General features: G+C 37.5%; 7 protein-coding genes across 7 annotated transcripts; 4 read left to right on the forward strand and 3 right to left on the reverse strand.

Annotated features, from left to right (window-relative positions):
* The first annotated feature begins 36 nt into the window (after positions 1-36).
* LOC109590216 (uncharacterized) lies at positions 37-2,033 on the forward strand. Its single transcript, XM_020006140.1, has 5 exons — positions 37-162; positions 605-785; positions 1,165-1,249; positions 1,326-1,447; positions 1,499-2,033. Exons 1-5 carry the CDS (start codon positions 89-91, stop codon positions 1,895-1,897), a joined length of 861 nt encoding a protein of 286 aa, XP_019861699.1. The 5' UTR covers positions 37-88; the 3' UTR covers positions 1,898-2,033.
* A 4-nt stretch (positions 2,034-2,037) lies between these two features.
* On the reverse strand, positions 2,038-7,180 carry LOC105316445 (ribonucleases P/MRP protein subunit POP1-like). Its single transcript, XM_020006134.1, has 5 exons — positions 6,805-7,180; positions 5,205-5,450; positions 4,624-4,714; positions 2,487-4,448; positions 2,038-2,347 (listed from the first exon to the last, which is right to left on the reverse strand). Exons 1-5 carry the CDS (start codon positions 7,156-7,158, stop codon positions 2,085-2,087), a joined length of 2,916 nt encoding a protein of 971 aa, XP_019861693.1. The 5' UTR covers positions 7,159-7,180; the 3' UTR covers positions 2,038-2,084.
* A 21-nt stretch (positions 7,181-7,201) lies between these two features.
* LOC100637867 (PITH domain-containing protein 1-like) lies at positions 7,202-9,078 on the forward strand. Its single transcript, XM_020006147.1, has 6 exons — positions 7,202-7,427; positions 7,593-7,636; positions 7,839-7,916; positions 7,963-8,067; positions 8,381-8,489; positions 8,601-9,078. The coding sequence occupies exons 1-6, from the start codon at positions 7,227-7,229 to the stop codon at positions 8,703-8,705; spliced, it is 642 nt and encodes a 213-aa protein (XP_019861706.1). The 5' UTR covers positions 7,202-7,226; the 3' UTR covers positions 8,706-9,078.
* A 691-nt stretch (positions 9,079-9,769) lies between these two features.
* LOC100635096 (50S ribosomal protein L15-like) lies at positions 9,770-12,483 on the reverse strand. The gene is made up of 7 exons (XM_003383444.3): positions 12,356-12,483; positions 11,357-11,425; positions 11,221-11,312; positions 10,987-11,140; positions 10,398-10,597; positions 10,283-10,346; positions 9,770-9,981 (listed from the first exon to the last, which is right to left on the reverse strand). Exons 1-7 carry the CDS (start codon positions 12,455-12,457, stop codon positions 9,856-9,858), a joined length of 807 nt encoding a protein of 268 aa, XP_003383492.1. The 5' UTR covers positions 12,458-12,483; the 3' UTR covers positions 9,770-9,855.
* A 265-nt stretch (positions 12,484-12,748) lies between these two features.
* Positions 12,749-21,249, forward strand: LOC100637992 (uncharacterized). The gene is made up of 7 exons (XM_003383465.2): positions 12,749-12,835; positions 13,273-13,405; positions 13,564-14,499; positions 17,367-17,454; positions 18,843-19,083; positions 19,405-19,665; positions 19,888-21,249. Exons 2-7 carry the CDS (start codon positions 13,316-13,318, stop codon positions 20,285-20,287), a joined length of 2,016 nt encoding a protein of 671 aa, XP_003383513.1. The 5' UTR covers positions 12,749-12,835; positions 13,273-13,315; the 3' UTR covers positions 20,288-21,249.
* Positions 21,250-22,416: 1,167 nt separating this feature from the next.
* LOC100638119 (eukaryotic translation initiation factor 3 subunit H-A-like) lies at positions 22,417-25,465 on the reverse strand. Its single transcript, XM_003383466.3, has 7 exons — positions 25,358-25,465; positions 25,155-25,308; positions 24,552-24,719; positions 24,406-24,508; positions 24,113-24,253; positions 23,839-23,974; positions 22,417-22,784 (listed from the first exon to the last, which is right to left on the reverse strand). Exons 1-7 carry the CDS (start codon positions 25,424-25,426, stop codon positions 22,563-22,565), a joined length of 993 nt encoding a protein of 330 aa, XP_003383514.1. The 5' UTR covers positions 25,427-25,465; the 3' UTR covers positions 22,417-22,562.
* Positions 25,459-26,709, forward strand: LOC100635218 (ubiquitin-conjugating enzyme E2 W-like). The gene is made up of 4 exons (XM_003383445.3): positions 25,459-25,598; positions 25,672-25,774; positions 25,828-25,983; positions 26,526-26,709. Exons 1-4 carry the CDS (start codon positions 25,465-25,467, stop codon positions 26,613-26,615), a joined length of 483 nt encoding a protein of 160 aa, XP_003383493.2. The 5' UTR covers positions 25,459-25,464; the 3' UTR covers positions 26,616-26,709.
* The last annotated feature ends 14 nt before the right edge of the window (positions 26,710-26,723 follow it).

Below are 26,723 nucleotides of genomic sequence, written 5' to 3' on the forward strand. Positions count from 1 at the left end.
GCTATGAATAATTAATGAGGCAAAACAAAACGGAGACACTTTGTTTGTCGAAGTCACTTTGTCTAGCAGAGCCAAGTCAACAGATCATATGCAGGGACAGCCGATGGAGATCAGCACTCAAAGTCAAGAAATATTTCATGGATTCTTATTATTTGTGAAAGAGTAAGCCTAGGTTCCTATCTACAGTAAGCCAGATTATCTAGTCTAGAGTTTCATCACTGAATGATGCTGCATACAGCCATGACTATTCTGCATAGGCTCAGTGCAGCTTTAAACTAAAGGCCACGCCTGACTAGCTTTAGCTCAGCTATAAGTTTTGTTTGCAATCTTAACCTTTTCAAAAGAGTGTGATTTTCAGTATCTATTCATTATATGCTTGATTCCCTGATGGCTTCACAGCTTGTGCAGAAAAAGTTGTAAGGATTCCCCTCTCTGCTCCCAATGAATATCACCTCCTATTCTTTCACATACTGTAACTGCATGTAGCAATGTGTGAGAGCTGTATAGTGCTAAATTCTTTTGCCTTATGAATATTATGATTGTACTAATATGATACTCTTTACCCTCTTTTCTTTCTCTCATATACACACATGGACATCTATAGATCTGAAGAGCCTATGGTACAAGATGGAGGTAGCCAATCAAGGATAAAAGTTGTGGAAGGTGGCACAATAACAGCAGCAAAGAAAAAAATAGTAATAAGATCCATACCAAAAGGAGACAGTCCAGGAAGGATGAAAGTCCAGTGTAGCATGGCATGTACAGCAACAGGAAACAAAGCAATAGTAAGAGTTTAGTTATCAGTTATACACCCACGCTTACTGCTAACTCCCACTCCTATGGTGCTTTTATCTAGCAAACTCCTACTCCTACTTTTATTAGGTCCCATTATACCATAGGCTACCCATGCACATGAAATAAGAACAAGTAGTTCTATGAGAATTAGAGCCTCTAAGGTCTAAGTAGATAATGCTTCCTTTATCAAGAAGATTAATAGTGTCTTTGTTGATTCAACAATAGATTCAACATAGGCCGCAAAGGTCTAATATTGTTTGTTATATTATTATACTATTGAATTGAAACAAAAACAGGCCGATACTATAATTACTGTTATGAAAAGCTAATGTATACTTGTCCACACACACACATACACACACCATGCAGGAGTTCACTTCTAGTGATGACAAAATCCTAATTGAAACAAAAAAGAAAGTTACTATTGCAACACCTTACAGCCCAGACAGTGATGGTAAGCAATACTTTATACCGGTAATAGTCTTAATAGACCAATATCGTAATAAAATAAAATGACTTATATATAATAGGTGAGTTTTATCTAAAGGCAAAAAATACAGATAAAAATGAATATATGATGGTGAATGGTAGCCAGTACTGTGTGTGCCTTGTAATTAAAGAGGATAGGATTGAGCTAGTCCCACTTGAAGAGGTAAGGAAAGGTTGCAGTTTGGAGCTGTAATTATGCACATTTTATTTATAGCATGAAGCAGAGAGAGAAAAGTCTTTCAGCGGCATACATCGCTACATCACAGTGTATCAGGATAACTCCTCTAAAAGTTTCAACAATACTGCTCTTTTCTTTACTTACAAGAAGGCAGATCAAAAAACATACAACTGCTATCTTGTCCCGAATGATAGCCATGACAAACTTGAATTGGACGAAAAGGAAGTGGAAGGTAAAAGCTATGACGAATTGAGAGTCTTGTATAAAAGCTACCTCAAGTTTCACACTCAAACCATCAGTCCAGATTCATTGCTAAAGTGTGATTCTGATCAGGTTCCTGATAAAAAGATTGCTGCTGGTAATAACGAGGCCAGTCCCACTGGTTCATTTACTGCGAGTCTTGACAGTGGACATGGTTCAGGAGAAAAGGAATAAGTAACGAGAATAGATTTCATAATGCTTCCTTATTTTTAAATAGCTATTAGAAAAACTTTCATTTTTAATCAAACAAAATAATTATAGCATTTTTCTTTTTAGCTAGGTTTAATAACATTTCTATTATTAATTACATTATATCATTTTTCATTAATATGTTTAGTTTAGTTACATTATTAATAGAATATTAATTCCTCCATAAATACAAGTTAACATGCACCATGTAATACTGAGTAGAATGACCTCGTACAAGAGCAACCACACTCCCAGCTTTTGCCTGATGAGCCAACCGACACAACTCCACCCACCAGTGAAGTGAGAGATGACCGACGCCCACACAGCGAGAGTAAGTGTGACTGTAACCAACAGTCTGTCCAATATAACCTATCGTCTGTCTAGAGGTAGTGGGCGGAGTCAATCTAAATACAATATCAGGAGTTTGGATGAGATCTAAAAATGTAAAAAAAAGATTTATACACACATGTACATTGTATGTTACAAATTTTGGAGCAACTTTAAAATTCTTTTTAAAAATCCAACTTTGATCAAACTTTCTATACAACATAAGAGCATGTATGTATGTACTTACCTTTCTCCTCTTGTGTGAGCTCACACTCACCCTCTCCTCTCAACCTGTTCTTCCTCTGAAGTGCCTTCTTCCTCTTTTTATTCAAATCCTTCATCTCCTTACGGTTCATCGAGTATACTCCGCTATAAATCACGCCTCCTTCAAAAAACGTCAGGCCCCTTGGGGCTAGAGGCTCACACGGTCCCAGAAACCCTCGCCCATCGGCCGAGAGGTGAGAAGAAATATCGGAGAAAGTCGGGAGAGAAATGAGAGACTGAGGCGGGATTTTTCCATGAGAAGCAACTTCACAAAGAACCGTTACTAAGCAACGAGGGTTATCACTAAGCAACCGATTGATACCATGCCGTGAAAGAATATCAGTAAAGTTTAAAGAAAGAGCCTCACTACTGATTAATTCTGATCTGAAACCTTCCAAGATATCTATCAAGGAAGACTGTCTTACAACATGAAAAGAAATACATTTATCAGTAGAGATCATGACCCCATCATCATGTCTCTCTACTTCCTTTACATTTTCTTCCTTCATCTCTACTTCCAATTTTATTTTCTTTTCCGGTTGATTGAACTCATTTGAGTCACTACTAGAAATAGAGTCCATTAGTTCCTTCCACTGAGGAAGAAATGGACTGGCAATCCTCAACTTTCCAAAGTTTGGTCTCTTATCCGGAGGATAGCGTCCATATTGGGACGAGCATTCAGAAAGGGTCTGGATCTCTTCATCCCGCCCGGCAACCGTATCCGGGTAATCCCGTGGGAACAAAGGAGAGAGATTCTCAAGGTGACAACAAGTGTTAAGCTCGTTAAACCCGAGGGGGCGGGCCCCGCGATAGATTAACGATATCCAAAAGGACATGCCCCAACGAGACGGCAATATAACATCCCACCCACTAATAAGCTGTTTGTGCGGATGGGAATGGTAATCAAGTGTGTGGGCGTGAATTGAATCAGGTAGGCAGAGTGTATCAGGATATTGTCTTTTAATTAACATTAAAGGTAGGACGCTGGTTTCATGTCCTAAGTTAATACTCTCTGGCTTTAGAAAATATTTTCCTCTAACTTCGTTGATGATATGATCAGGTAGCTGTGATAATGATGAATCACTTCTCACACTTTCGTCCCAAATGAACGGAAATTGAGTGGGTGTGGTCAATGATGGATGTGGCCAGGAAGAGACCAAATCAATTTCAAGAGAATCAGTTTGTTCTACATGTACATGTACATCTTCCTCGATCTCCTCTCCCTCCCTCTCTCCTCTCTCTTTTATCTTTACCAACTCCGACTCCAGATCCTTCAACAATGCCTCCAAGTCCTTCTTATTCTCACTCCCTTCCTGTGCAGGAGGACAACCGGTTGATCCTCTCTTAACAGGTAGGGTAAGACGAGGATCAGAGGAGAAGAGAGAGAGTACAGAACCATTTGGAAACATGTCACAAGACTCTGTATTAACATTGTATAATTCATTTAATCTATGAGCATCTTCTAGGGTCACCCTCTCAACCCACCAGCCCCGGGACTGACTCGTTTGAGAAAACTCGGCCCATTTTGGTAAAGATCGTAAATATACTAATCCTTCGCTATCAGCAGCCGCTGCTTGGGGTGTGCTTGTATCTGGGGCTGACTGAGTTGATAATTCTTTAACGGGCGGAGCCGACAGTATTGAGGTGATAACGAGGTGAGAATGAGGGCCGACTAATCGAAATCGTAAAAGGTCAGGGACAACTTTAAAACTTAAAATATTTCTCTCTTTGTCGTTTTCCTGATTATTTATTTCGCCAATTATCTCTTTTATTTCGTTCACTATTGCTGGTAGGCACCAGACCCATAGTTTACAAGAGTTGTCCAAAGTGTTTGGCTGCCATAGCAGTAGAACCTGACCCACCGAACAATGAGGATACGTGAAAGGATGATACATAATTGTCACACCTTCTTTGAGGCCATTGATAACATCAAGAGAATGGAAATCTAGAGAGAAGAATAACAGATACACTAACTTGTATCAAAGTTACACACAAAGCTCTATTTCCTAAAAACCTTAGCAAGCATGCATAGAGCTGGATCTTTTTAAAATTTGTAAAACAATTTAGGCTCAGTAAAGAAGAATTATTTCTCCGCTTCTCTCTCTCTCTCTCTCTCTTACCACTGTCCTTGCTAAAAGCACAGCTCAGTTTCTCAACCATCATTGATCTAGTACTGCCTTCAACTTCAATGCAGGCCATATAAGAAATATCCTTAAAAAATTAATATCATTTAACAAAATAATTATTACTAAACACATGTAATTATGTTGTGTAGAAAGTTTGACCTGATACTGATCAAATTTTGATTTTTAAAAAATTTTTAAGTTGCTCAAAAACCGGGCTAAAGTCCCTGTACTATAATAGTACAGGTTTTTCGGCAAAATATTTTTCCTGGTACATAATTATACATGTACTTAACTACTTATGTTGCATAGAAAGTTTGAACTGATTCAGTCCAATTTTGGATTCTTAACAAATTTTAAAAAGTTGCTCCAAATATACCAGTTTGCAATAGGAGAGAATTCTTAATTGCTACAATAAATGTGTTTGAGTTGATTTCAATCAAAATTTGAAGTCAAGTTGCATACTTTTCGCTTACTTAGCGAACCCCTGAACCAGCTTCAATTCAATAGACACACACAATTAAGTGATAATATAACCATATTACATAATGATTATATCACCCAATGCACTCACTTACAGATATCAGTGTCCCTTTCTTCATGAATCTATAATTAACACGCTTCCCTTTACTAAAAGACTCCAGTGGGATCTTGTATCCCCATTTAATTCCCATACGCATCCTCTTTGCGTGCCAGATGTGGGTCTCAAGCCATTTCTTTCCATCCTTTTGTCTCTTGAGATAGTCTTCCCTGCTGTTGCACTTTTTACGCTTCTGTTTCTTCTTCTTTTTCTTCGCTAGACTGCCATCGCTTGATTCTTCTAACTGGAAGTAATAATAATGAATTAAAATCTTTCTGAATAGCATAAGGACATCAATATGCATTAAAAAATTAATAAAATTGGAGGTAATTTCAGAGCCATTTTTTGAGAAAAAACTTGCTTTTTTAAAAAATTGGCTCATTTTTAAAAATGCTCATAACTCGAAAATTAGTTGTCTGAGTTAGTTCAAACTTTTCACACAGCATAAGGATGTCAATATGTATCAGAAAATGTAATAAAAATTTGGGGCAATTATGGAGCCATTTTTTGGAAAAAACCATGGGCTATAGCCTTGGGTATTTTTCAGAATTTTAGCATTTTCTTAAAATGGCTGCGACTCAAAAATATTTGTCGGAATCACCTCAAACTTTCTACACAGCATAAGGACATCAATATGTATCAGAAAATGTAATATAAATTTGGGGTAATTTCGGGGCCATTTTTTTGGAAAAACCATGGGCTATAGCCTTGGGTATTTTTGAGAATTTTAGCATTTTCTTAAAATGGCCGCAACTCAAAAAATATTTGTCAGAAACAGTTCAAACTTTTCACACAGCATAAGAACATCAATATGTATCAGAAAATGTAATAAAAATTTGGAGTAATTTTGGAGCCATTTTTTGGAAGCCTTGGGTATTTTTCAGAAATTTGGCATTTTCTTAAAATGGTCATAACTCAAAAAATTGAAGTCAGAATCACCTCAAACTTGCTACACAGCATAAGGACATCAATATGTATCAGAAAATGTAATAAAAATTGGGGGTAATTTCGGAGCCATTTTTTGGAAAAAACTATGGGCTATAGCCTTGTGTATTTTTTAAAAATTGGCTCGTTTTAAAAAACGCTCATAACTCAAAAATTATTTGTTGGAATCAGCTCAAACTTTCCACACAGCATAAGGACATCAATATGTATCAAAAAATGTAATAAAAATTGGAGGTAATTTCGGAGCCATTTTTTGCAAAAAACCATGGGCTATAGCCTTGGGTATTTTCAGAATTTTCACATTTTCTTAAAATGGCCATAACTCGAAAAATATTCGTCAGAAACAGCTCAAACTTGCTACACAGCATAAGGACATCAATATGTATCAAAAAATGTAATAAAAATTGGGGGTAATTTCGGAGCCATTTTTTGCAAAAAACCATGGGCTATAGCCTTGGGTATTTTTCAAAAATTGGCTTATTTTTTAAAATGCTCATAACTCAAAAATTGTTTGTCAGAATCAGCTCAAACTTTCCACACAGCATAAGTACATCAATATGCATCAGAAAATGTAATAAAAATTTGGGGTGATTTCAGAGCCATTTATGCACACCACTTACAGAACCTGTTTCACTATTAATCCCATCCCTTACCTCAGCAGCTGCCATTTCCCTCTCTCTCCACGGAAGACGCGAGACTTTAAAACTCATCGCTCTCCGTCTCATGTGACGCGGGAGCTTCTGGAAGGTTCTCTTGGCGCCTCCTTTGTTACGGACAGCCCAGAGCATACTACTGAACTCTTTAGCACGAGCAGAAAGGAAATCAAAGGCCTGTAATGCTTCCACATCCTCTTCCTTGTCATCCTGTACCTTGAGGACGCTCTGTGGCTCATTCCGGCGGTTATATTCCTTCCTTTTAGCTTTCCCTCCTTTCGCTGGCTTCATTGCCTGACTCTCTTTCCCTTTCTTTGTAGTGCAAGTCGAGGGAGTAGAGTCTTCAGCCTCCATGATGGGAGCACGTGGGTAGCCAGTATACAAAGGAATACGGATAATATTTTTTAATATACGGAGACAAAATGGCGGATGGTAATCACCATCATCATCATCATGGACATGGAGGTTGTGACCACGCCCATGGAGACCCAGGGGACCTCTCCTTAGCCTACAGTCTCTACCAAAAGATTGACTTGATTAACGTTAAGTGTTTGAATGAGAGTGAAGAAGACTCCGGAAAGAATGTATTCAAGCCTTGGGAGGAAAGATTGGATACGAAAATGGTACCAACGAGCGTGACAGCATACATGTACATATACCTTTACATGTACATGTGTTAATTATGATAGTCTGTTTATAGATTGTGTGTGTCTATTTGAGTTTTTTATTGATTGCATATAATTATGTAATATTTTAGTCCAAGTTAAATTTCTATCTTAATTTTTTAGTATGTTGAGAGCGATGTTGATGAAGAGCTTTTATTTTACATACCGTAAGTACATTTAATAATCAATGTTTTATTGTTTTATATTTTAATAATAAGAATCAAATATACATGTATTATGCATGTACATAATGCTGTATAGAATGAAATGTGCATGTAAAATTCTATCTTTCATCAGAATTGATCCAAGTTTCCCATTATAGTTACTAATAGTGTTTTCAGAGTTGATCTATCCAATATGTTTCTACAGGTTTACCGGTAATGTCAAGCTAAAGGGTCTGGTATTATTCGGAGGTGAAGGGGGCCAGCATCCAAACGAGCTCAGACTGTAAGTACAGTCAAGGGGTCTTGAACAGCCTTAATATTTAATATAGGTTTAAGAACCGTAATCCACAGGGTTTTGATGAAGTAAGAGGGGAACCAGAGCAGTCCATAAGAGTGGCACACGACGAGACTGGAGAGAAGGAGTATCCAATAAAGTAATACTGTTTGTTAGCATACAGTACAGCATAAGGTGGGAGGCTAATAGCATTATGATATGTGTGATAGTAACTACAGAGCATCTCTTTGATGCATGAGGTAATCTTATAAAGTATATAGTAATGGGTTTGCGTCAGTGATCTCACAGATGCTAATGCATATGTGTCATAGCGATAATAGTAGTAGTAAGAGTTGGTATTTTTGTTTATTTTTTTAAAGGCGAATTTAATACTGTTTTTATTGGCACTAATTATAGTTCCGAGTATTAGCAGCGATTAGAGGACAGGAATTGTCTCTTCCTTCTCCTTGTAGGACATCAAGATTCAACTCTGTCTCGAGCCTAGTGATTCACATACCTGGCAACTACGGAGATGAAACCACACGAGTATACTATATAGGACTTAGAGGGGATTTCAGTGAGGTACAGGAATGTCTAATTGACATTTGACAATATCTAAGTGACTGTTCCAATTTATTGTTAATGTGTGTATACTCCTAGTTCTCTCTTTAGTGTACTTCATTCCATATGTAGGCCGTAAGACACGAAGTAACCATAGCAACTTACGAAGCCTCGCCCAACCCGTCCGACCATAAAACCAGTAACTATCAACCGGTCAATAGTGGATTTGTTTCTTAAAAATAAACCTTTTAATTTTCTTTCTCTCTCTTTTGTCTGTCCTTTCATCTACTCTTCCCTCCCTCCCACCTCTTTTCTCTTTGTTCTTGAGTGATTATTGTGATTCATTTATTGGGTATGATTGTATCATTGCCTGGCAACACTATGCCTGTCTCCTTGGAGAGCACACGCTTGTAGTGGCATGTGTGATGTGAACTGTGTGGCTTACTAGATCAGGGAAGTAACAAGCTTGTTTCCTTCCTTTATTTCTCACACTTGTATGTCCTTCTCCCTCTCTCTCTCTCTCCCTTCCCCTACTCTTTATGTTAATTTCTGTCTCTTCTTCTCTTATGTTAATAAACCAGTTATTCATCCATGGACATACAAAATAAAACAATGAATAAGACAGAAGAATCACTTCGTATTAATTTTATTGTTAGACTTGTTATTGTAGGGGCAGCTTTTGATCTTTGCGTATAGTCAAAACACTCCACACAAGATCATACTATGAATGTCTAATGATATAATAATAATAATAATAGCATTAGAACAAGCTAGTGTATCAAGACATACTAACAGCAATGTAATGATGTAGAGCCACAGTAATCTACATGATAATATCACTATTGTTCGCGTGACTCTCTTGGTGTGGTTTAAGGAAGGAAGAGTTCATATTATCTCACCATGTTTTTTGTTCTAGTAATTACAACAAAGCTAGAAGACATTAAGCTGCATACTCCATATTTACTCATCTGTACTCTCGTCCCTTTTACAGCTTCATGGACTATCAGTCTTCCTACATTGTTCACTGAAAAATCACTCGAGTTGCAATAGCATATTCCATAGCAACTGCATCTGCCTCTATGGCAGGATTGCTTCTTTAAATTGGAGCCAAGAATTTATCCTTGGCATCTTGTTGGGTGGAAAAAATTTGCAGAGCAGCCAAAAACTTCTGGCACCCTATTAAGAATTGTTTATACCTCAAGGTGTGAATAAGATGTGGTTTCAAATTATTTTTTAATCTGTAGCCTTTCTCATTTTTATAAATGACCCTTTCATCAATGCTCTTGCTTTCATCCACCTAATTTTGACTCAGTCAAAGTTACATTCTTTATTATACTAAAGACCATGATGTGCTTAATACATATTATTGTTGTTGTTGTTGTTGTTGTCATTGTTCTTCACTTCCTTTACTTTTATCTTTTGGCGGTGATGGTTCAGAATAAAGAGTAACTTTCTTTCCTGGAATATGAACTCGACCATCATCCCCGAGATAAGCACCAGCCATATTGCCCTCCTATAAAAGAGATAGGAAGAACAAATTATTATTAAATAAAAACTGTTACTCTTACTCCAACGCTAATAAAATAATAATTAACCAATAATTATATAACAGAATCAGGGCCACATATGTTTAATGGAACAAAAAATTCAAAAACTTAGCTGGCTTTGTCGCCACCTTTTGCATATAAGGCATTAGGTAATTATATATACTGTAAGCTATAAAACACAGTAACAACATCATGGAGAAAAACATACTGTAGACTGTAGTATGTTATAACCAATGGATTAGTGCATAATAATTATTATTATCATACTTTTAGTCTTTGCTCTCCCTTTTCAGTTAGAAGATATCCTCTGTTCTCAGGATTTAAATAATATCTAAAAGAGTAAAATAATTTTATTGAAAAAAAAAAACAATTTTTAACGTACCTCATGTCATATTTGTCCGGTAAGGCCTGGCGTGGCTTCCTACCCTCTTCGTATTTCTCTGGCTTCAGGTGAACCCTAAGACCGAGTTTATTGAAGTAAGTCGTAGTTATCGTTCCTCCATTTCTTTCTATAGCATCAATGGCAGCTTTGGAAGCACGACTAACCTCTATGTCTACTTTAGAAGTGAACGAATCTGCACCCTTGGAGAAGAGAGAGAGGGAGAGGAGAGAGAGACAGAGACAGAGGAACGAAAGACAAGAATAGAATAAAAATAAAAGAAATAGAGAGAGAGAGATAATAATACACAAGTAGTGATGCTCTGCGAGTGGTTTAGCTACTTCAGAGAGCTCTAATTCAATTACTGGATACTAACCACACACAAAACAAGTGGAAATAGAATAACAGGACTTTATCGTATAGTACAATACCACAATAGAGCTTTTGCATAATGTAATATCAAGAAGGAACTAAAATATCAATAAATGGACAATCATTATTCATTATGCATATTTCTACATTGTGTCGACTGCATAATTAATTATAATTATTAATTTATTTATTATCTATCTATTTATTTATTTATTCTTACGTCTGCGAGTAGTTTTATCCCATGTTTGATGTGCCCAAGAGTATTGACCTTGTTCAGTGTGTACATGTCTATTGGCTGAGAGGGATCCACTCTCCCTGTGTTTATGAGGTGCTGCAAATATCCTAAATTAAAAGGTTTGTACTCCACTCTGAACCTGGAATGGTGAGAGAGAGAGAGGGAGGGGAAGAGAGGGAGAGAGAGAGTGAAAGAGAGAGAGGAGAAAGGCGAGCATACTTGTTTTTAAATCCATGTTTCGGTACTCTTAAATAAAATGGCGTCTGTCCTCCTTCAAAACCGACCCTAATGCTTTTAGGATTTCTCTGACCCTACGAACCCATTACAAACCATTTATAACTCACCATCTACTTACTTGGCCTTTGTGACCACGCCCGCAAGTCTTCCCTCTTTTAGACCCAGGGCCACGTCCAACTCTACGCTCCTACAGCAATAAAACACTCTGTACACGAAATGGATCACTCATTACAAAATGTAACGCGATACTGTAACCACTCACATATCTGTGGTTTATCTAAAAGGTACACATACACATTCCCACACATACACACTATAGCAATAATTAGATTGCCATAGTACTAAGTAATACTATACATTAACTTAATTATAATGCTTTAAATCAATTTCGATAACAAGAGAAAGTCCTTAAAAGTGACCCATTAATTCGTTTATAAGTGACAACAAGGAAACAAGGGTTGTCATCTATTTGCATACACGTATGCTTGCCTCAAGCCACTTACATTAATTACTATACAAATTAAAACGCCTTTCTTGCTCCTAATTTGATCTCTCTCTCTCTCTCTCTCGTAATTTCTCTTGTCTGTCACTGTCACACACTCTTAACACTTTTTCTTATTATTATTATTATTATTTACTTTATGATTGGAGAAAACCCAGATCCATGGTATTTTGTCAAAAATGGCTAGGAGAAAATTCTCCATTTTTATTTTATTTTTTCTGATACGTATGCATGTCCTGATGTTGTATACATAGTTTGAGCTAATTCCGATCAGAACTGGATTTTTTAATGAATTTTAAAATTACTCAAAAAGTTTGCATGTAATTGTAATTGATGTTTTATAATTAATTAACCCCAGGTCTGGGCCCAACCCCTCCCCCATAGTGTAAATTCTGATATGAATCAGAAAATGTGAATCAGAAAATGTAAAAAAATTACCAAAGCCATTATTAGACAAGTATAGGCTGAAATATAAGCTAGTGGTTATTTGTAGAATTCCACACTTTTCAAGAGCTCATAACTTCAAAATTGTGTTTGGAATTACCTCAAACTTTGTGGATAACACAATAAATTTGCATAAGGAAATGTTTATTGTTATTTTAAAACTAAAATTACCTTTTTCAATGCCCCAGGCAGGTCCTGCAGTGTATTTAGCTTTATTCTGGGAAGTCTTGACAAATCAATGCTTTTCCTTACCCACGAGGCTGCACCCGCCATCTTGAAGGTCTGGTCTACCCGGGCAAACCGGCGGGTAGAGAGAATCACTTAGCCCCGTGGGCGTCGAGTGTAAACAATTCACGGTGGTCTATGAATAAATTAGCTCATGCATTTTCGGCATTCTTTAGTTTCTTTGATATCCCTACCGCCTCGGGAGTGGGCCGTAGTAGTTATGATGTTGAAATAAGAAGTTCAACATCGCTCCATATCCTGAAGAAATAAGACACTAGAGGAGAAAGAGAGGCTGTCTCGTCTTGCAAGACTGACGCAGTTGATTATTTTCTTCGCTGATTTCACCGCTGCGGGTCCCCGTTGCTAGTCGAAAGAAGACGCATAGTGGAAATACTCACTTTGCTTTAGGGACACAAGCTTCTTGAGGTAAGTACAGAGAAAAGGAGCGAGAGGGCAGTGTTGTTATGCATGCATGCTGGAATCTATGCGCGGTGGGCGAAATCCCCGCAAAAGATAAAAATAATGCCGGTTGTTTTGCATAAACGCAACAATAAAGAGCATTTAGTGTGGAGACTGGTATCCTTGTCCTACTGCGATTGTTGGTTTTGCCCTTCAGACTATAGGCTCGGGGCTGAGTGTAAACACTAGCCAAAGACAGGTAGCAGCAGAGCTTAACAATAATTCCAGTACGAATTGTACCCAAACAGGGTATTGCATTAGGGTTTAGGAGGCTCCAGACTGGAGTCTCCTGTTCTAACCCGCAGAGAGGGAATATCTGTAAAGTAATATTACTGAAGACAGAGAGGAATCATGTGATAAAAAAAGCAGAGACAAGTTTATAATAGGTGTTGTTATTATTTTAGGTCAGCATAATAATAGTACTACTGACTTGACTACTTTGTGATAATGGAGAGAGTGGGAAGAAAGAGGTCATCACCTGTACCAAATGGAGGACAGTCTTCAGCATGTCCCCCAAATAGAAAGATACAGAAAATGGTAAGTCAGTACTGCAGCAATGTGTACTTGCATGAGATATCTCTCTATGGGGGAAATGTACTATAATTCTCCCCCTCTCCTTTCACCCAATTATCTCAACCCTTTGATCTTTACTCTCCCTACTCTATCCTTTCCTTTCACCATCACTACTCTCACAGGATCAAAAAGAGAAGGAAAGACTCCACAGACTAGCTGCTGAAGAGTCACGGCGATCCTTCCAGCTTCAGCCTCACGTTGCAGGCTGGCCTGCCTCGCTCCTGGCATCAATGACAGGAGGATCAGCTTACGATGGAAAGAGACCAACAGGAACGCCACCTTTCATATATCCTTCAATGACCCTTGTTCCTTCACTGTCCACTCCATCAAGAGCCTCACTTGTTCCTAGCAATAGCACCGGAAGTACCCCGATACTTCCTTCACCTTCACTCCAGTCCAGGCCAATACACCATCAGCCTCCCCCTCCCTCTACCGTCAAATCACACTTAAACCGATCCACGGACGGGGGCCGCCCTCAATCAGAAGACGAGGCTGAGAGACAAAAAGACTCTTCTACGCCCACGCAAGAAATGAGCTACACTCCTGGGGGCGGGAGCAGTAGTGTCTACCCTTGCCTTTACTCCCCGCGTCACATCTCCTCTCCTTTTCTATACATGTATAGCCATCGCTCCCCTATCTCCCCTATGCTATTCGTTGGGTCTCCTCGTGCCCCTCCCTCCATTGCCTCCATACCTTCGGTGGAGAGCTCCAGTGGTTGCTCTAGCATGAGTGAGGGAAGCCTCCATCATGGCGGAGATACCAGTCGGGATGACCACGGGTCTGGAATGAGAGTTGCACCCGATGAGTATCACGTTGGAGTGACCATACCGCCGACCGATGAACCAGTGTCCGATGACGAGTGCGTCTCTTCTCCCTCGCTTAACGAGGATAATGATGGATCTGGCGAAAATGAAGTGATAGATGTAGTAGGATCACAACCTTCTCTCCTCCTCCCTCCTCCTCCTCCTCCTGTCTTACTTTCAAGCGGGAATCCTAATCTTTCTTCCATTGGACTCTCTACTACAACAGAGCACAGGATTAATGGATATGAGAATCAGGTAAGAGAGAAAGAGAGAGAGAGAGGGAAAAAGAGAGAGGGTTTGTTATGCACATGTTGATTACACAAAAAGATGAAAGGATCTGTATGTGTGTGTTTGTGTATTTTTTGGTGAAAATGTATAGTGTTTATGCATACAGAGATGAGTGGTCAGCAATGCTTTTATACCCTACAGCATTTACAATACCTTGCCATGGTACATTAATCTCTCCCCCACCATTTTCTTAAGGCAGTGCTACACGCATGTACATGTATGTACATGTACTAATGATGGGCGAGGGAGAGAGTAAAGGGCATGTATTCTTACAGTGCACTTTGAACTGCAATTATGCGGACAACCACTTAGACATAAAAGACGAATGCTTATGTACACAGCATCATCCACTAATCCTTATATTCATTAATAATTAATTTTGCTTGTTTGTAGTTTATATTGTACCTCAAGCCATAAATTATAATCCCATCCACACAATCACCTCAGGCAATTCCTTTCCCATTGTTTTAATCTCAAGGGAGCCTCATTTTCTCTCCTCACACTTGTAATATGCAAATGCCCATTGTCAAATGTAAACATGCCGTTTATATGTGAACGTAGAGCGCAGTGTGGCCCAGTTACAATTATTTAATCAAACCCAGTGATATGTTATTGTGTTACCTCAGGACAGACTCTCAATTATGTTCACACTTGAATTAGGTATCAGTTGTTTTGACTAGAAGTCAGCAAGTAATGTCATTATGTCTCCAAATAAAGATGGATACTTTTACATCATTATATTGCATTGCTCCAATTTAAAATATCTCTGACTGCTCTATTATTCTTAAAGCTGTAGAGATAATAATGACTTGTCCAACTTCAGAAACCTTAGATACTACCCACAAGGATTGCCCAAGTATACACAGCAGTATACATCATTGACCTATATATGTATTGAGTATTATGAGATAAATTGTTTCAGGCTAATCAAGTTCTTCCTGATTGTAAATTACCTGTAGCATACTGGTATATATGTGCCTGTATAAAGTACATTAAAATGCTTTGTATGTGTGTCTAATCATTTTATAATTCCTCATCTAATTAGTTGATCCCTATCACTTCACAATTCTTCGTATGTCTTCTTCATTCACTCACTATAGCATGAGCTCATGTGGAGGATAGTCAATAGCCCACAGTCACTAATAACAGATCCTCTATCGGTATTTGTTGTCCATTTATTAGCTGCATGAGTGCCTTAACCTCCTAGTGGTCAATTATAGGGCAGCCTGTCTGGCTATGCCAAACAGGTGTGACAGAGTGTGTGTGTGTGTGTGTATGTGTGTGTGTGTGTGTGTGTACCACTGTATCTGGTAATTAATTTTAAAACCAATCCACTATTCTTATAGTATAAGTGGGAGAGATATGGAAGAGTTGGAGGGGGAGATTGCATTATTGCCATAGCATCAATTTATAGTTTTACAATTCTGTGTGGTATGAGTGTCGGTACATCATTATTATTATTATTATTATATCAATCGGCCAATCAATCATAGTGATGTAAGTGATTGTTGTTACACTGCCAAAGGTCAGTTATTGTAGTACTGGACTCCATAGCCTGGAGTCATGTATAAAAAACAATACTGAGCGAGCATATGGAGTGAGTGCATATATTAATTCACAACTCCATTTGTTATTCACAGCCTTCCTTATTACTAACACAAGGCCATTACTTGACTTGTGAATAGTCTCACTTTTCTTTGTGTAAGGTGATATTGCTTTGTATGCATCTTGAGATTCATTAAGTAGCTTTGAAGCTCTCTAATGTGCTTTAATGTGTACATAGAGTGAGTGTGTGCATAATGTGAACGGGAGAGAGAGAGAGGGGGGGGGACAACAGAAAGGAGAGAGTCCAAGTAAACTATCCAATAATAAGTCATCTATTGACAAACATATTCTAGAAAGGAATATAAAATATTTATTTTTAATTAATTCAATTACTATTGGCATGTTAGTAGTGGTAGATGTATGCATCTCAGTCAATAATGCTTCAAAGACTTGTGTCATGTATTATGCTTGTCACCAATGCCTGTACATTTACATGTCTCACAGTGTATTTTATCTGTACTACAAACTACATTGATTATGAGAGGTTGTACATGTACATGGCCTTTACATTCAAAGCTTTAGTAAGGACGTGATCAAAGAGAATTGCCTTGAGTGTGGTGTGTATTTGTGTCTCATTGATCTTTGCTGCCTTGAAGAATGAGTGTCCCTTTTCTTAAATGCATTAGTGTGATCTATTGAAGCACTTAAAGGGGATCACACCTGTTTGTGATAAGGCCTCTCTCCCTCTCAATTTCTTTATTTAATAATAATCGTGAGAATAGACTGAGGCTTTATCTAATTTTCACCTTTACCTGCTGTACACAAGAAGAGAGAGAGAGAGGGGGGGGGAGGGAGAAAGAGAGAGAGAAGGAGGGGGAAAGAGAGAGGAGAGGAGAGATGGCCAATGACATAAAGAGGATAATGAGAGATATTAAGCAAGAAATGGGAAGAGCAAAGTAGTGGAGGGGAGGAGAGGAGGCAGGGTAGGCAGGCTTAATAAAGTGCCTGTGAAGTATAGGGGAAGTCATGTGGTTAAGACCACTTACAAGTCACTTAGGATTGTAGGTGTGCTCTCTGCCAGGTCTTCCCATATTGTTTTTATACGTGGAGCAGCACATCTGTCACTCCATTATCCTGTTTTTGCCTTATCTGTATCAGTATGCACTTGTATTCTAAATCTTACAATTTTGTATCATATTTTGCCCGTGACATGGTGAAGTGTTTAGTATACCATATCATGTGTTTATTGCCCTCCATCCCTCCCTCTCTCTCTTACTTTCTCTCCACAGGCTGCCTATACTAATGTCATATATCACTCTAGTCCAGCTAATCCTCTACAAAACTCATCTTGTGTCTCTTCTCCTTCGTCCAGTAGAGGTCAGTGTTACCACTCACACATAAACAGGGTACAGGTACATATTTGAATGAGAGTACCTGCCAACACATTATGTAATGAATACTTGTCTTATAATACTCGTGTATTGATCGCATGACCACTCAGTTACTTTTGTTGTAGTGTACAGTGTTGACTGGAATGTTTGTTTGTACAACAAAAGCCAAAAACAATCCCTCCCTGTATTACGCATGTACATGTACATATAATGTATGGAGTAGTATGCTGCTAGTAATAGTAATAATAATGTAATCTATACATGGTTGTGCATAATAATAATAATAATTATGCAATGATTTATACATCATGTACTAGTAATATACATGTACATGTACATACATGTACATGTATGTACACATATGGGGATAGGGAAAGTAGGAAAGTATAAGGAAAAAGTGGAAGGGCATAAAAGTGAAAGGGCAGCATGATTCTCAAGAAAAGCTTGTTTGTTTTTTGTTTTTGTTAGTAGGTTAAAGTCCTGTATATCTAATGAGGTAGATAAACTTTATGCTCTGGTCTGCAATATTTTGTTAAAAATGAATGATGAGCATTTTCCTCGTCCACCTAAATCCACCTCGACTTGTTTTTACAGCCACTTTCACTATGGCCTGTATTTGAAGAACTTGCTGGAGTGAAATATACATGTACGGTAGCAATGATATTCACGCTATACCCACTCATTCTTGATTGGTAGCCCAATGCTAAGTGTTGTGGTTCTTTACAATAATGACTATAGGCCAGCAATGAATGAGCTTATGTGTGTTTGCAAGCTTCATAAGAAGGAAATATTGTAGACAGTTATGGTTCAATTCCAATAACACTGGCTTGGTTTGCATAGACAATACTTGTATTTAGTAGTAAGTGTACAGGAATCATGCATGGCTACAAGTAGATGTTTGTGTAGCCTGGGGGGACTCTCTTTACTCTTTAATATAATATCTGCCCATGTTAGCATACACAGCCTGAAGGTCACTACCAATTATGATCATGATTTCCTGGGATTGGATGATCTCGTGGACATTCTATGAAGTCTTATTGATATACTAGTAGTAGGCCTCTGTACCCTTAATGTGACCTCATATCCTAATATGTCTGTAGTTTGTATGTCTCCTTATTCATTATTAGACAGGACAGATTCTTTATCCAGCATGAATGTACATGCACATGTACAGTAATGAGTTTAGTATGCATGTAATGGACATATATGTACTTGTACTTGTACATGAGTTAGCAATAGAGATATTGTATCCGTGTACATGTACTTTCACAGGTACATGAGTCAAGAGTAGATCAAATGACATATGAATGCAATAGTAATAATAACAATATTAACAATAATAATAATAATAATAATAATATTTCATACCTCTAGGCTCAACTCCTGAACCGACTGAGACAAACAGAGATGACCCAAGGGGTGGAGCAGTGGAAGGAGGAGTAGTAGGAGGAGGAGGAGGAGGGGATGAAGCTGACGATGTATTCTGTTTAGTCCCTGGAAGACTCTCCCTCTTGAGTGCAACACAGAAATATAAAGTATCACTCGATGAAGTTAGGAGACGTCTCTCAGGACCAGAGTGCCTCAACGCATCAGTACTAGGAGGAATATTAAGAAGGTAAAAAATAGAAATATAATAATAATAATAATAATAACAGTGAGATCAGGATTCTAATAATTAAATACCAGCATATCAAGTTATTCTGAGTGTCACTATTAGTCACCATAATGTCATTACTGCCTGACCTATATTTGTATTGCATGATACAAACACGTGAAGTCATTAATTCCAAACACATTGAGGTAATGCCACTATTGCTATTGGCAATGTTGTTGTAGCAGTCTGTGAGGTAAAGCCTAACTCTGCAACTGTAGAAAAAGAGGGAGTTTCTCTATGTGTACTCTTATTAAATCATATTAATGGCATCATTCCTTATAGAGCCAAATCAAAGAATGGTGGTCATCATCTGAGACAGAGGTTAGAAGCAAAAGGCCTCTCTCTACCTGCTGGGCGTAGGAAGCAGACAGAGCTGTTCCTCCTCACTTCTCTTGTCGAGGGAGAGGCCGTCCATCTTGCCGAGGACTTTAAGAGGCTCTGTGAGAATTATTTCCCTCATACTGAACTGGCCCAGATCATAGGAGCACAGCACATTAATAGCCCACACGTGGAGAGAAGGATATCAATGGTCCAGGCAGCACAGTAAGTGATTAAAACAATATTATATTGAGATTACAAGCCTGCAGGCAGTAAAAATTAATTTTCAATGGGCTGGGCTGCAGTTGTAATGGGGGATATTCATTTTTATGACAGCCTAATACTTACATTGTTACTGCTGATTGTGTGTAAACACGCATTAGTAGACTGGTACAAGCCCATTTATTTTGAAGTTCAAATATTATAATTACTGAATTTCATTTTTAGGGTATTGATACAAGAGCTACAAGCAATGGTAGACACTGTGGGAGGTCCTAATAACCTCCGGCCAGACGACCCCTGCAATCCATACCCAGGACTTACTAACTTTAGTCTCCTCTCCCACGGGTTCGGAAACCACAACATCAGCTCAACGCTAAACATCATCCAGTCCTACTTCAATGACCTCATAAGAGTCTACGAAGGAAACAAGCCGAACGTTATGGAGACTGGGGCTCAACAGACCAGCGGCGCTGTTTTTAATAATGGTGGAGCGACACCTACACCACCTCCTCCGTCTGTATTTCAAGCGGGTGGATCAGGACAACCTGGGAGACAGTCTTTAAAGTCGAAAATGATGAAAAGAGAGAAGAAGGAAAGTATTGCTTGCAATAGCGTTCTCAAATGAATCTCGTACACTCACGGTTAATGTTCTTTTTTCGTTGTCACTCATTCATCCAGCTATATATAAAGATATATATACAATATTAAAACGATAAACTAAACGGTAGAATGACATTTTAATCTCTCATCTGTAATCTGTCCAGTTTATTTGTGTGATGTGTGGTGTTGTTTTATTTACTGTCCTTATACTCCTCAATGTGCACTGATTTCATCCCTCACTCTTTTTACTACACCCCCTCCTCCCCATCTCTCTTTATAATCTTTTTTGTTTTATCATGTAATTTTGTGTTTATTCAAGTTGTCATAAAATAAAAAATGATTATTGACAAAAGTGATCAAAATGGGCATCTCAAAAAAATAATGGTACAATCTACACCACTTGCAACAGTGGGTCATTAAAAAATGTGATATGTTAAGTTGTTGATACATTAACAAATATGGTCTCATTTCTAAATGGAAAAGAGGATTCATAAAATGGTTACCAAAATACCATCAAAACTAATTATAATTAGTACCAGTCCCTCCCTATCATCTTCGCTACAAAACGACCACAAATGACATTAAAGGAAGACAGTCCACCAGACGACAAGCGAAATTCCAAGTAATAAACAAAGAAATGTTCCTTTGATCTAATCAAGTTCCCGACTGAGGCTAGACATCTCTTAAATAATAGGATTATAATGGACATAAAAGAATAATGGCACCATTCAATTATGAGTGAGAGAGAAGACAAACATTTACAAGTCACATCGCAGATCATTGACAATGTAAAGAGAGGAACGTCTACAATGACCAGCTATGACTATTATTGTAAGGGAATCATTACAAACATTGAGTAAGAGCCAATGTGGTATGGGTGTGTAATTTACCATTAGACACCATCTGCCTGACACTTTTGAAGTTTCTCTATAGCTTTTGTACACATAGTGCCCACAATAACTGATTCTGTGACCCAAAGCTACAATAATAAAGGGGTAGTCCATAGTCTGGTGGTGAAATGATATTAGGCATAAAAATAGAATATTTTTATATGCAGTGAGCATAGCTTAGATCTAAACCTCAAACTACCTGTGAACATTGTGTACATTCTCGATTGTCTCTTGCTCTAAAAGAAATATTCTTGGACTATGCTAATAAACAAAAAATCACATCTCTCTATAATATGATAGTGGGACAGGGACGATGCTCCAATCATAGACATAAATTGATGTTTCGGGCCAAATGTCAAACGGCAGATCTGCCAACATTCGACCTTTGAGCCAAAATATAAAAAAAGATAAAAAGATTTCCAAGTATAAGCAAGGATGAACTTTCCAAACAGAGTCAGATCAAAGAAAAAAGAGCATACACACATTGTTTTTAGCTAAGGGTTGAATTGGCTAGTGGTGTGGCAAAGATACAAGGCTGTATATGGCAAGTGCACTAGTGCAATTAGATCAATGGATGTTTCTTAGAAATACCATGGACATTCTTCAGAGGGTTACATAAACAATTCAAATGCCACAAACACATTCTAAACACATGATGGAAGAGTATGGGAAGGACCGAAGGAGGTTATAGATGTACATAACACAAAAATACAATACAAAATATCCCAATGCGATCATTGTTAGATCTATAGCTAAAAATGGTAAACTTAAGGACACCTGGATGATGAGACCAAATTGTAAAGCTAAAAAATGTTAGTTATCTTATCTCAAACAGTAGGCATGATTTCACTTGTATGTCAAGTCCAGTGCAGGACGTCCTTCTAGATTTAGTCATTCTTGACAGATAAAATCTTTACAATGTTATAAATCATTATGTACTCTTGTCATCAGATACAACATTAACCTTCAATTTGAGGGAAGGGCATACTCTTCATTGTCAGGATCGTACTGCTACATGTATCTCCACTTAAAAACAATTGCAACCCTTTAATTATAATTTAATAGCTTTCCTAGTTTAAGTGTTTGTGTATAAAGGACTTGGCAAATCAGATATCAGTAGTAACTGCTTTCTTCCTTTACATACATGTTGATCTTCCTCCATACGTTGTCTGATGCTTGTGATAATAAGCATGCACCAGTCTTTGAAGAGGAGGGAAGTAAAAAATAAGAATTACAAAATGGTTATAATCGCCATAACGACTACTTGTAATTTCACAGTCAATGATTGACTTATAATGATTTATATGATATTAAATTACAATTACCAGTATATGCGTACAAAATGTAATTTGTATAATTAATAAAGCACAAAATTTCCGTCCAACTCCTAGTCTTCCTTATAAGGAGGTCTCACTGCTGATTCAGCATTTGCGATAGATAGAGTTTAGAGAAAGCCTGTCCGCTCACGTCTATAATTTCTTCACATTGACTCTCGACTTGTTCAGCTGTTAATAAAGCTTGCTGTCTAGGAGGAGCATGGGTTGGCTTCACGTTAAGTTCTTTCTCAATTGATTTATCGTCTTCGGGTAGCAATTCCTCGCCTTCTTTAGCCCTACGAGCATTTTCCTCTTTCTGTATTAACATATGCAAAGGTAAATATAAACGTGAGTGTGTACGTGATAAATTAAAATATAATTGCAATTAGGATGTGATCTCAGCCTCAGTAATAACAACAATTAGTGCATTAACTTTTAAGGAGGAAAATACTACACAAACACACACACACATTAAAGATGATGGTCACTTTTTAACATAATTATAGGAGTTTTAAAATAGCATAATTATCACATGCAAATGTACTCTTACGACAAAACATAAAAATAGGCTTCACTTCGTAGCTTCAAAGTTTAAAATTTTCCACACAATGCCATCAAAATAATTACTGTAACTTGTTTGTAATTTGACATTTCCTTTGATCAAAAAAAAAATCAGAAAAGCCTTTGGTGTGCGGCAAGATACAACACACACATGTATGGTTTAAGAAGATAATATTATTAATAATTGGGCAGGCTGCCAAACCAACATCCCATGCCACAAACAGTAGTGGCTGCTAACATGGTAAGTTACGAAACAATGATGTCTGACAAATTGACAACACACAAAGAATTCAAAGAATAAGCAAAAGTGTACTACTATTCCCATTAATTTATTTATTGATTATTATCATTGATAGCAATAATATTGGGTATGATTGCAAGTTGGGTTTTAATTTGGCAAATTTGTAGCCACGTGCCATCATTAATGGCTCAAAATGTTTTCAGTCAAATTCTAACTATTTCAAAATTATTGTATGGTTGGTAATTTTCAAGAGTGCATTTTCTTCAAAACTTCCTTAGAAGCTGACATTTGTGGGTACAAATATTCGTGGCTAGCAGTTAGCAAACTTCTTTCACTTGAATCTAGAGCACTAGCTTCCAATACATGGAATATAGTGGAATATGGAATAATAGACAAAGACTTTGGCTCCTCCACTGGCTTGGAAATAGCATGGCCCATTAATTAGTTTTTTATGTGTGGGTGGTAGTGGCTAAAATTTCATGGATAAAAATGAACTGCAAAATTAACAAAAATTAATATCCCACGAAATTTACCAACCGTACGGTAATTGTTAACACATGTGACTCACTCTCTTGAGTAGGAACTGCTGCTTCATTTGTTGCTGTTTGGTATAGTTTCTCTCATATCCTAACATCTTATAAGTCTCCTGCTGTAAGGACTCTAGGGAGTCTATCAATAAATACATGTGACTCTCCAGGTGCTGCCTGGAAATAAGAGAAGAGACAAAATAATTATTACAAAAAGAAAAAGAAAAAGGGAGAGGTATTACAGAAAGTACAGACAAAGCAAAATTTAGGGAATTGAAAGGAGAGAGAGAGGAGATATAAGAGGGACAGGCTTACGTTGCTGATAGGTGTAGTAGGTCGTATGGTGGATCATCTGGTGCAAGGCTGTGCAGTAAACCATTGACTAGGTTAGACTGACGGAGGACGACCGGTAACTCTTCAAACATGTCACCGTGTTTCAAACCAGCAGCCTGGAGACTGAGAGAGGAGTAGACAAGAGGGGGAGAAAGAGAGGAAAAAGGTAATGGCAACAGAAGTAAAACACCCAACATAAAAATAATAAACGAAATTGATTAGCGAAATAGCCAATTCTGAATATAAATTTCAGTTTTACAATTGCACAAACTTACCTCTCTGGAGTAAAGACGTCATTATTCTTAAGAAGATCCAACATTTCCCTTGTCAACCTAAACCCCCTCAAGCTCAAATTCCCGAGAGTTGTTTTCAGGGGGTCTGCCACATAATATACTAAAATATACTGAGTTATACTGCTTACCGTATATAAGGACGACGGACTCTTCGATTTCGAGCTGATACTGAAAATGACTTTCAAGGAAGACCTGACTGAAATGAGGGCCGAGATAAGTTGACTGGTACCAGCCAACTTGGTGATAGTCCGCATTGACTTTTCGTAGATTACTTAACATGTCACGTTGATACTGACCTAATGGAGAGGTCTTATAAAAATTCATAAAAAAATCCAAATTTAATCGGAATCAACTCAAACTTTCTACACAACATAAGGACGTGTATATGTATCAGAAAAAATTATTAAAATGAAGAATTCTTTCCTTTTCAATTTTGGTGAAATTTGGCTTAAGACCGTGTACTATAGTACAGGGACTTTTACCAGATTTTGGAGCAGCTTTAAAAATTCGTAAAAAATCCAAATTTGATTGGAATCCACTCAAACTTTCTACACAACATAAGGACATGTATGTGTATCAGGAAAAAATATAAAAATGTAAAATTCTCTCCTAGCCATTTTTGACAAAATATCCTGTACTATAGTACAGAAAATTTTGTCAAATTTTAAATTTTCAAAAAATCAGAATCAGTTCATAAAAGATTTAATAATTAATTTAATTTTATCCCATACTTGATTGATTCTTTGACGTGATGATTGCTTTAGGTAATGGAAACGAATTAGTCACCTCAAGAGTGTCCCCAACTACAAGTCCAACTAGAAAACCTTTCACCAATTCTGTACCGATCCCCTCCTCCTGACAATGCTTGATGATCTTGAGGGCGACCTGAGAAGCGGGAGGGTAAGGAAAAAGATCACTTAGTATAAATACCGACCACTCCATCAACTTGTACTCTAGCAACGTCTCCTATAGCTCCCTTTGGTAAGTCTTCAGTGGACGCCATTGTGACGGCTACACGTGGTTTTTTTAATAGGCGTGTCTATGGGAGGGGCTAGTCACGCCTACAAAGAAATGGCTTTTCTCAAGAGACTCAAAAAGGAGTACATGGAATTAAAGAAAAGCCCTCCACCGGGTGTAGTCTTAGACGACTCTGTACTGGAGAATAATATAACAAAGTTTGTGGAATTGGTGGTTTCCTTCTTGTTTAATAAATTGTTTTTTTTGCCTTCCCATTTCTTGATTTTTTAGTTGGATAATACACATATCCGGAGCTGAAGGGACTCTGTATAGCGGGGAACAATTTAAACTAAATATAAAATTCAATGACAAGTACCCATTTGACTCACCCCAAGTAAAACAAAAATTTTTTGAAAAATTAATTATCACTTTTCTCTTTTCCTCAAGGTGACATTCATCAAGCCATATTTACCCGTCCATCCTCATGTCTACAGTAACGGTCACATCTGTTTGTCGATATTAGATAGAGACTGGTCGCCTGCCCTAAACGTCTCATCAATTTGCCTCAGTATACTAAGCATGCTTAGCTCATGTACTCAAAAAGTAAGTTAGGACATGTAATGTGCAGTCTTAGACCAGAAATAAATTTTAGGAGACGAATTTAAGTAGAAAAGTGAGATTTTAGAAGGCTTAGGCTATATACTGTATAGTGCTTTAATTTGGCAGAGTTTTATTTTGGCGATTGGCAGTTTGCAAGCAGAATCATTAATGTGCATGCTCAATAATGCACGTGTACACAAAAATCGCCAAATTAAAAACCGTCTATTACAATTTTACAGCAAAATTGCCAAAATAAAGCGCCACCAAAATAAAGCGCTATACAGTATATATATATATATATATGAGCCCAAAAATGGGAGTTTTGAGAATACCTAGAGGACCAAAAGTCTCCTAAACTCCCTTTAGATCTAAGCCATGGAAATCAAAATTTGTTCAAGCTATTAGCATTTAAAAATAGGCCAGGCTACATTCCAAAAACGTGTCTTTTTCATCATTATATTTGTTAGTAAGATACTGATGTTTTTATCATCTTATATGCTAAGTAAAGTTATAAGCATTTTGTTAGAAATTGCTATTTTCTAAAGGTAAAACCAGACGATGATTCAATGTATATGAGGTTTGCTCCATCAAACCCTAAGAAGACCACATGGGTATTCCACGATGACTCTGTTTAAGAAACAAATATTACTCATACTATTGTTTATCTGTGTAGTAGCAATTCAATATTCATTATTTTATTTTATTCTTTTATATATATATACATGTACAGTAAACTTTATCGA

The sequence above is a fragment of the Amphimedon queenslandica genome, unplaced genomic scaffold (genome assembly GCF_000090795.2).
Source record: "Amphimedon queenslandica unplaced genomic scaffold, v1.1 AMPQUscaffold_13510, whole genome shotgun sequence".
NCBI lineage: Eukaryota > Metazoa > Porifera > Demospongiae > Haplosclerida > Niphatidae > Amphimedon > Amphimedon queenslandica.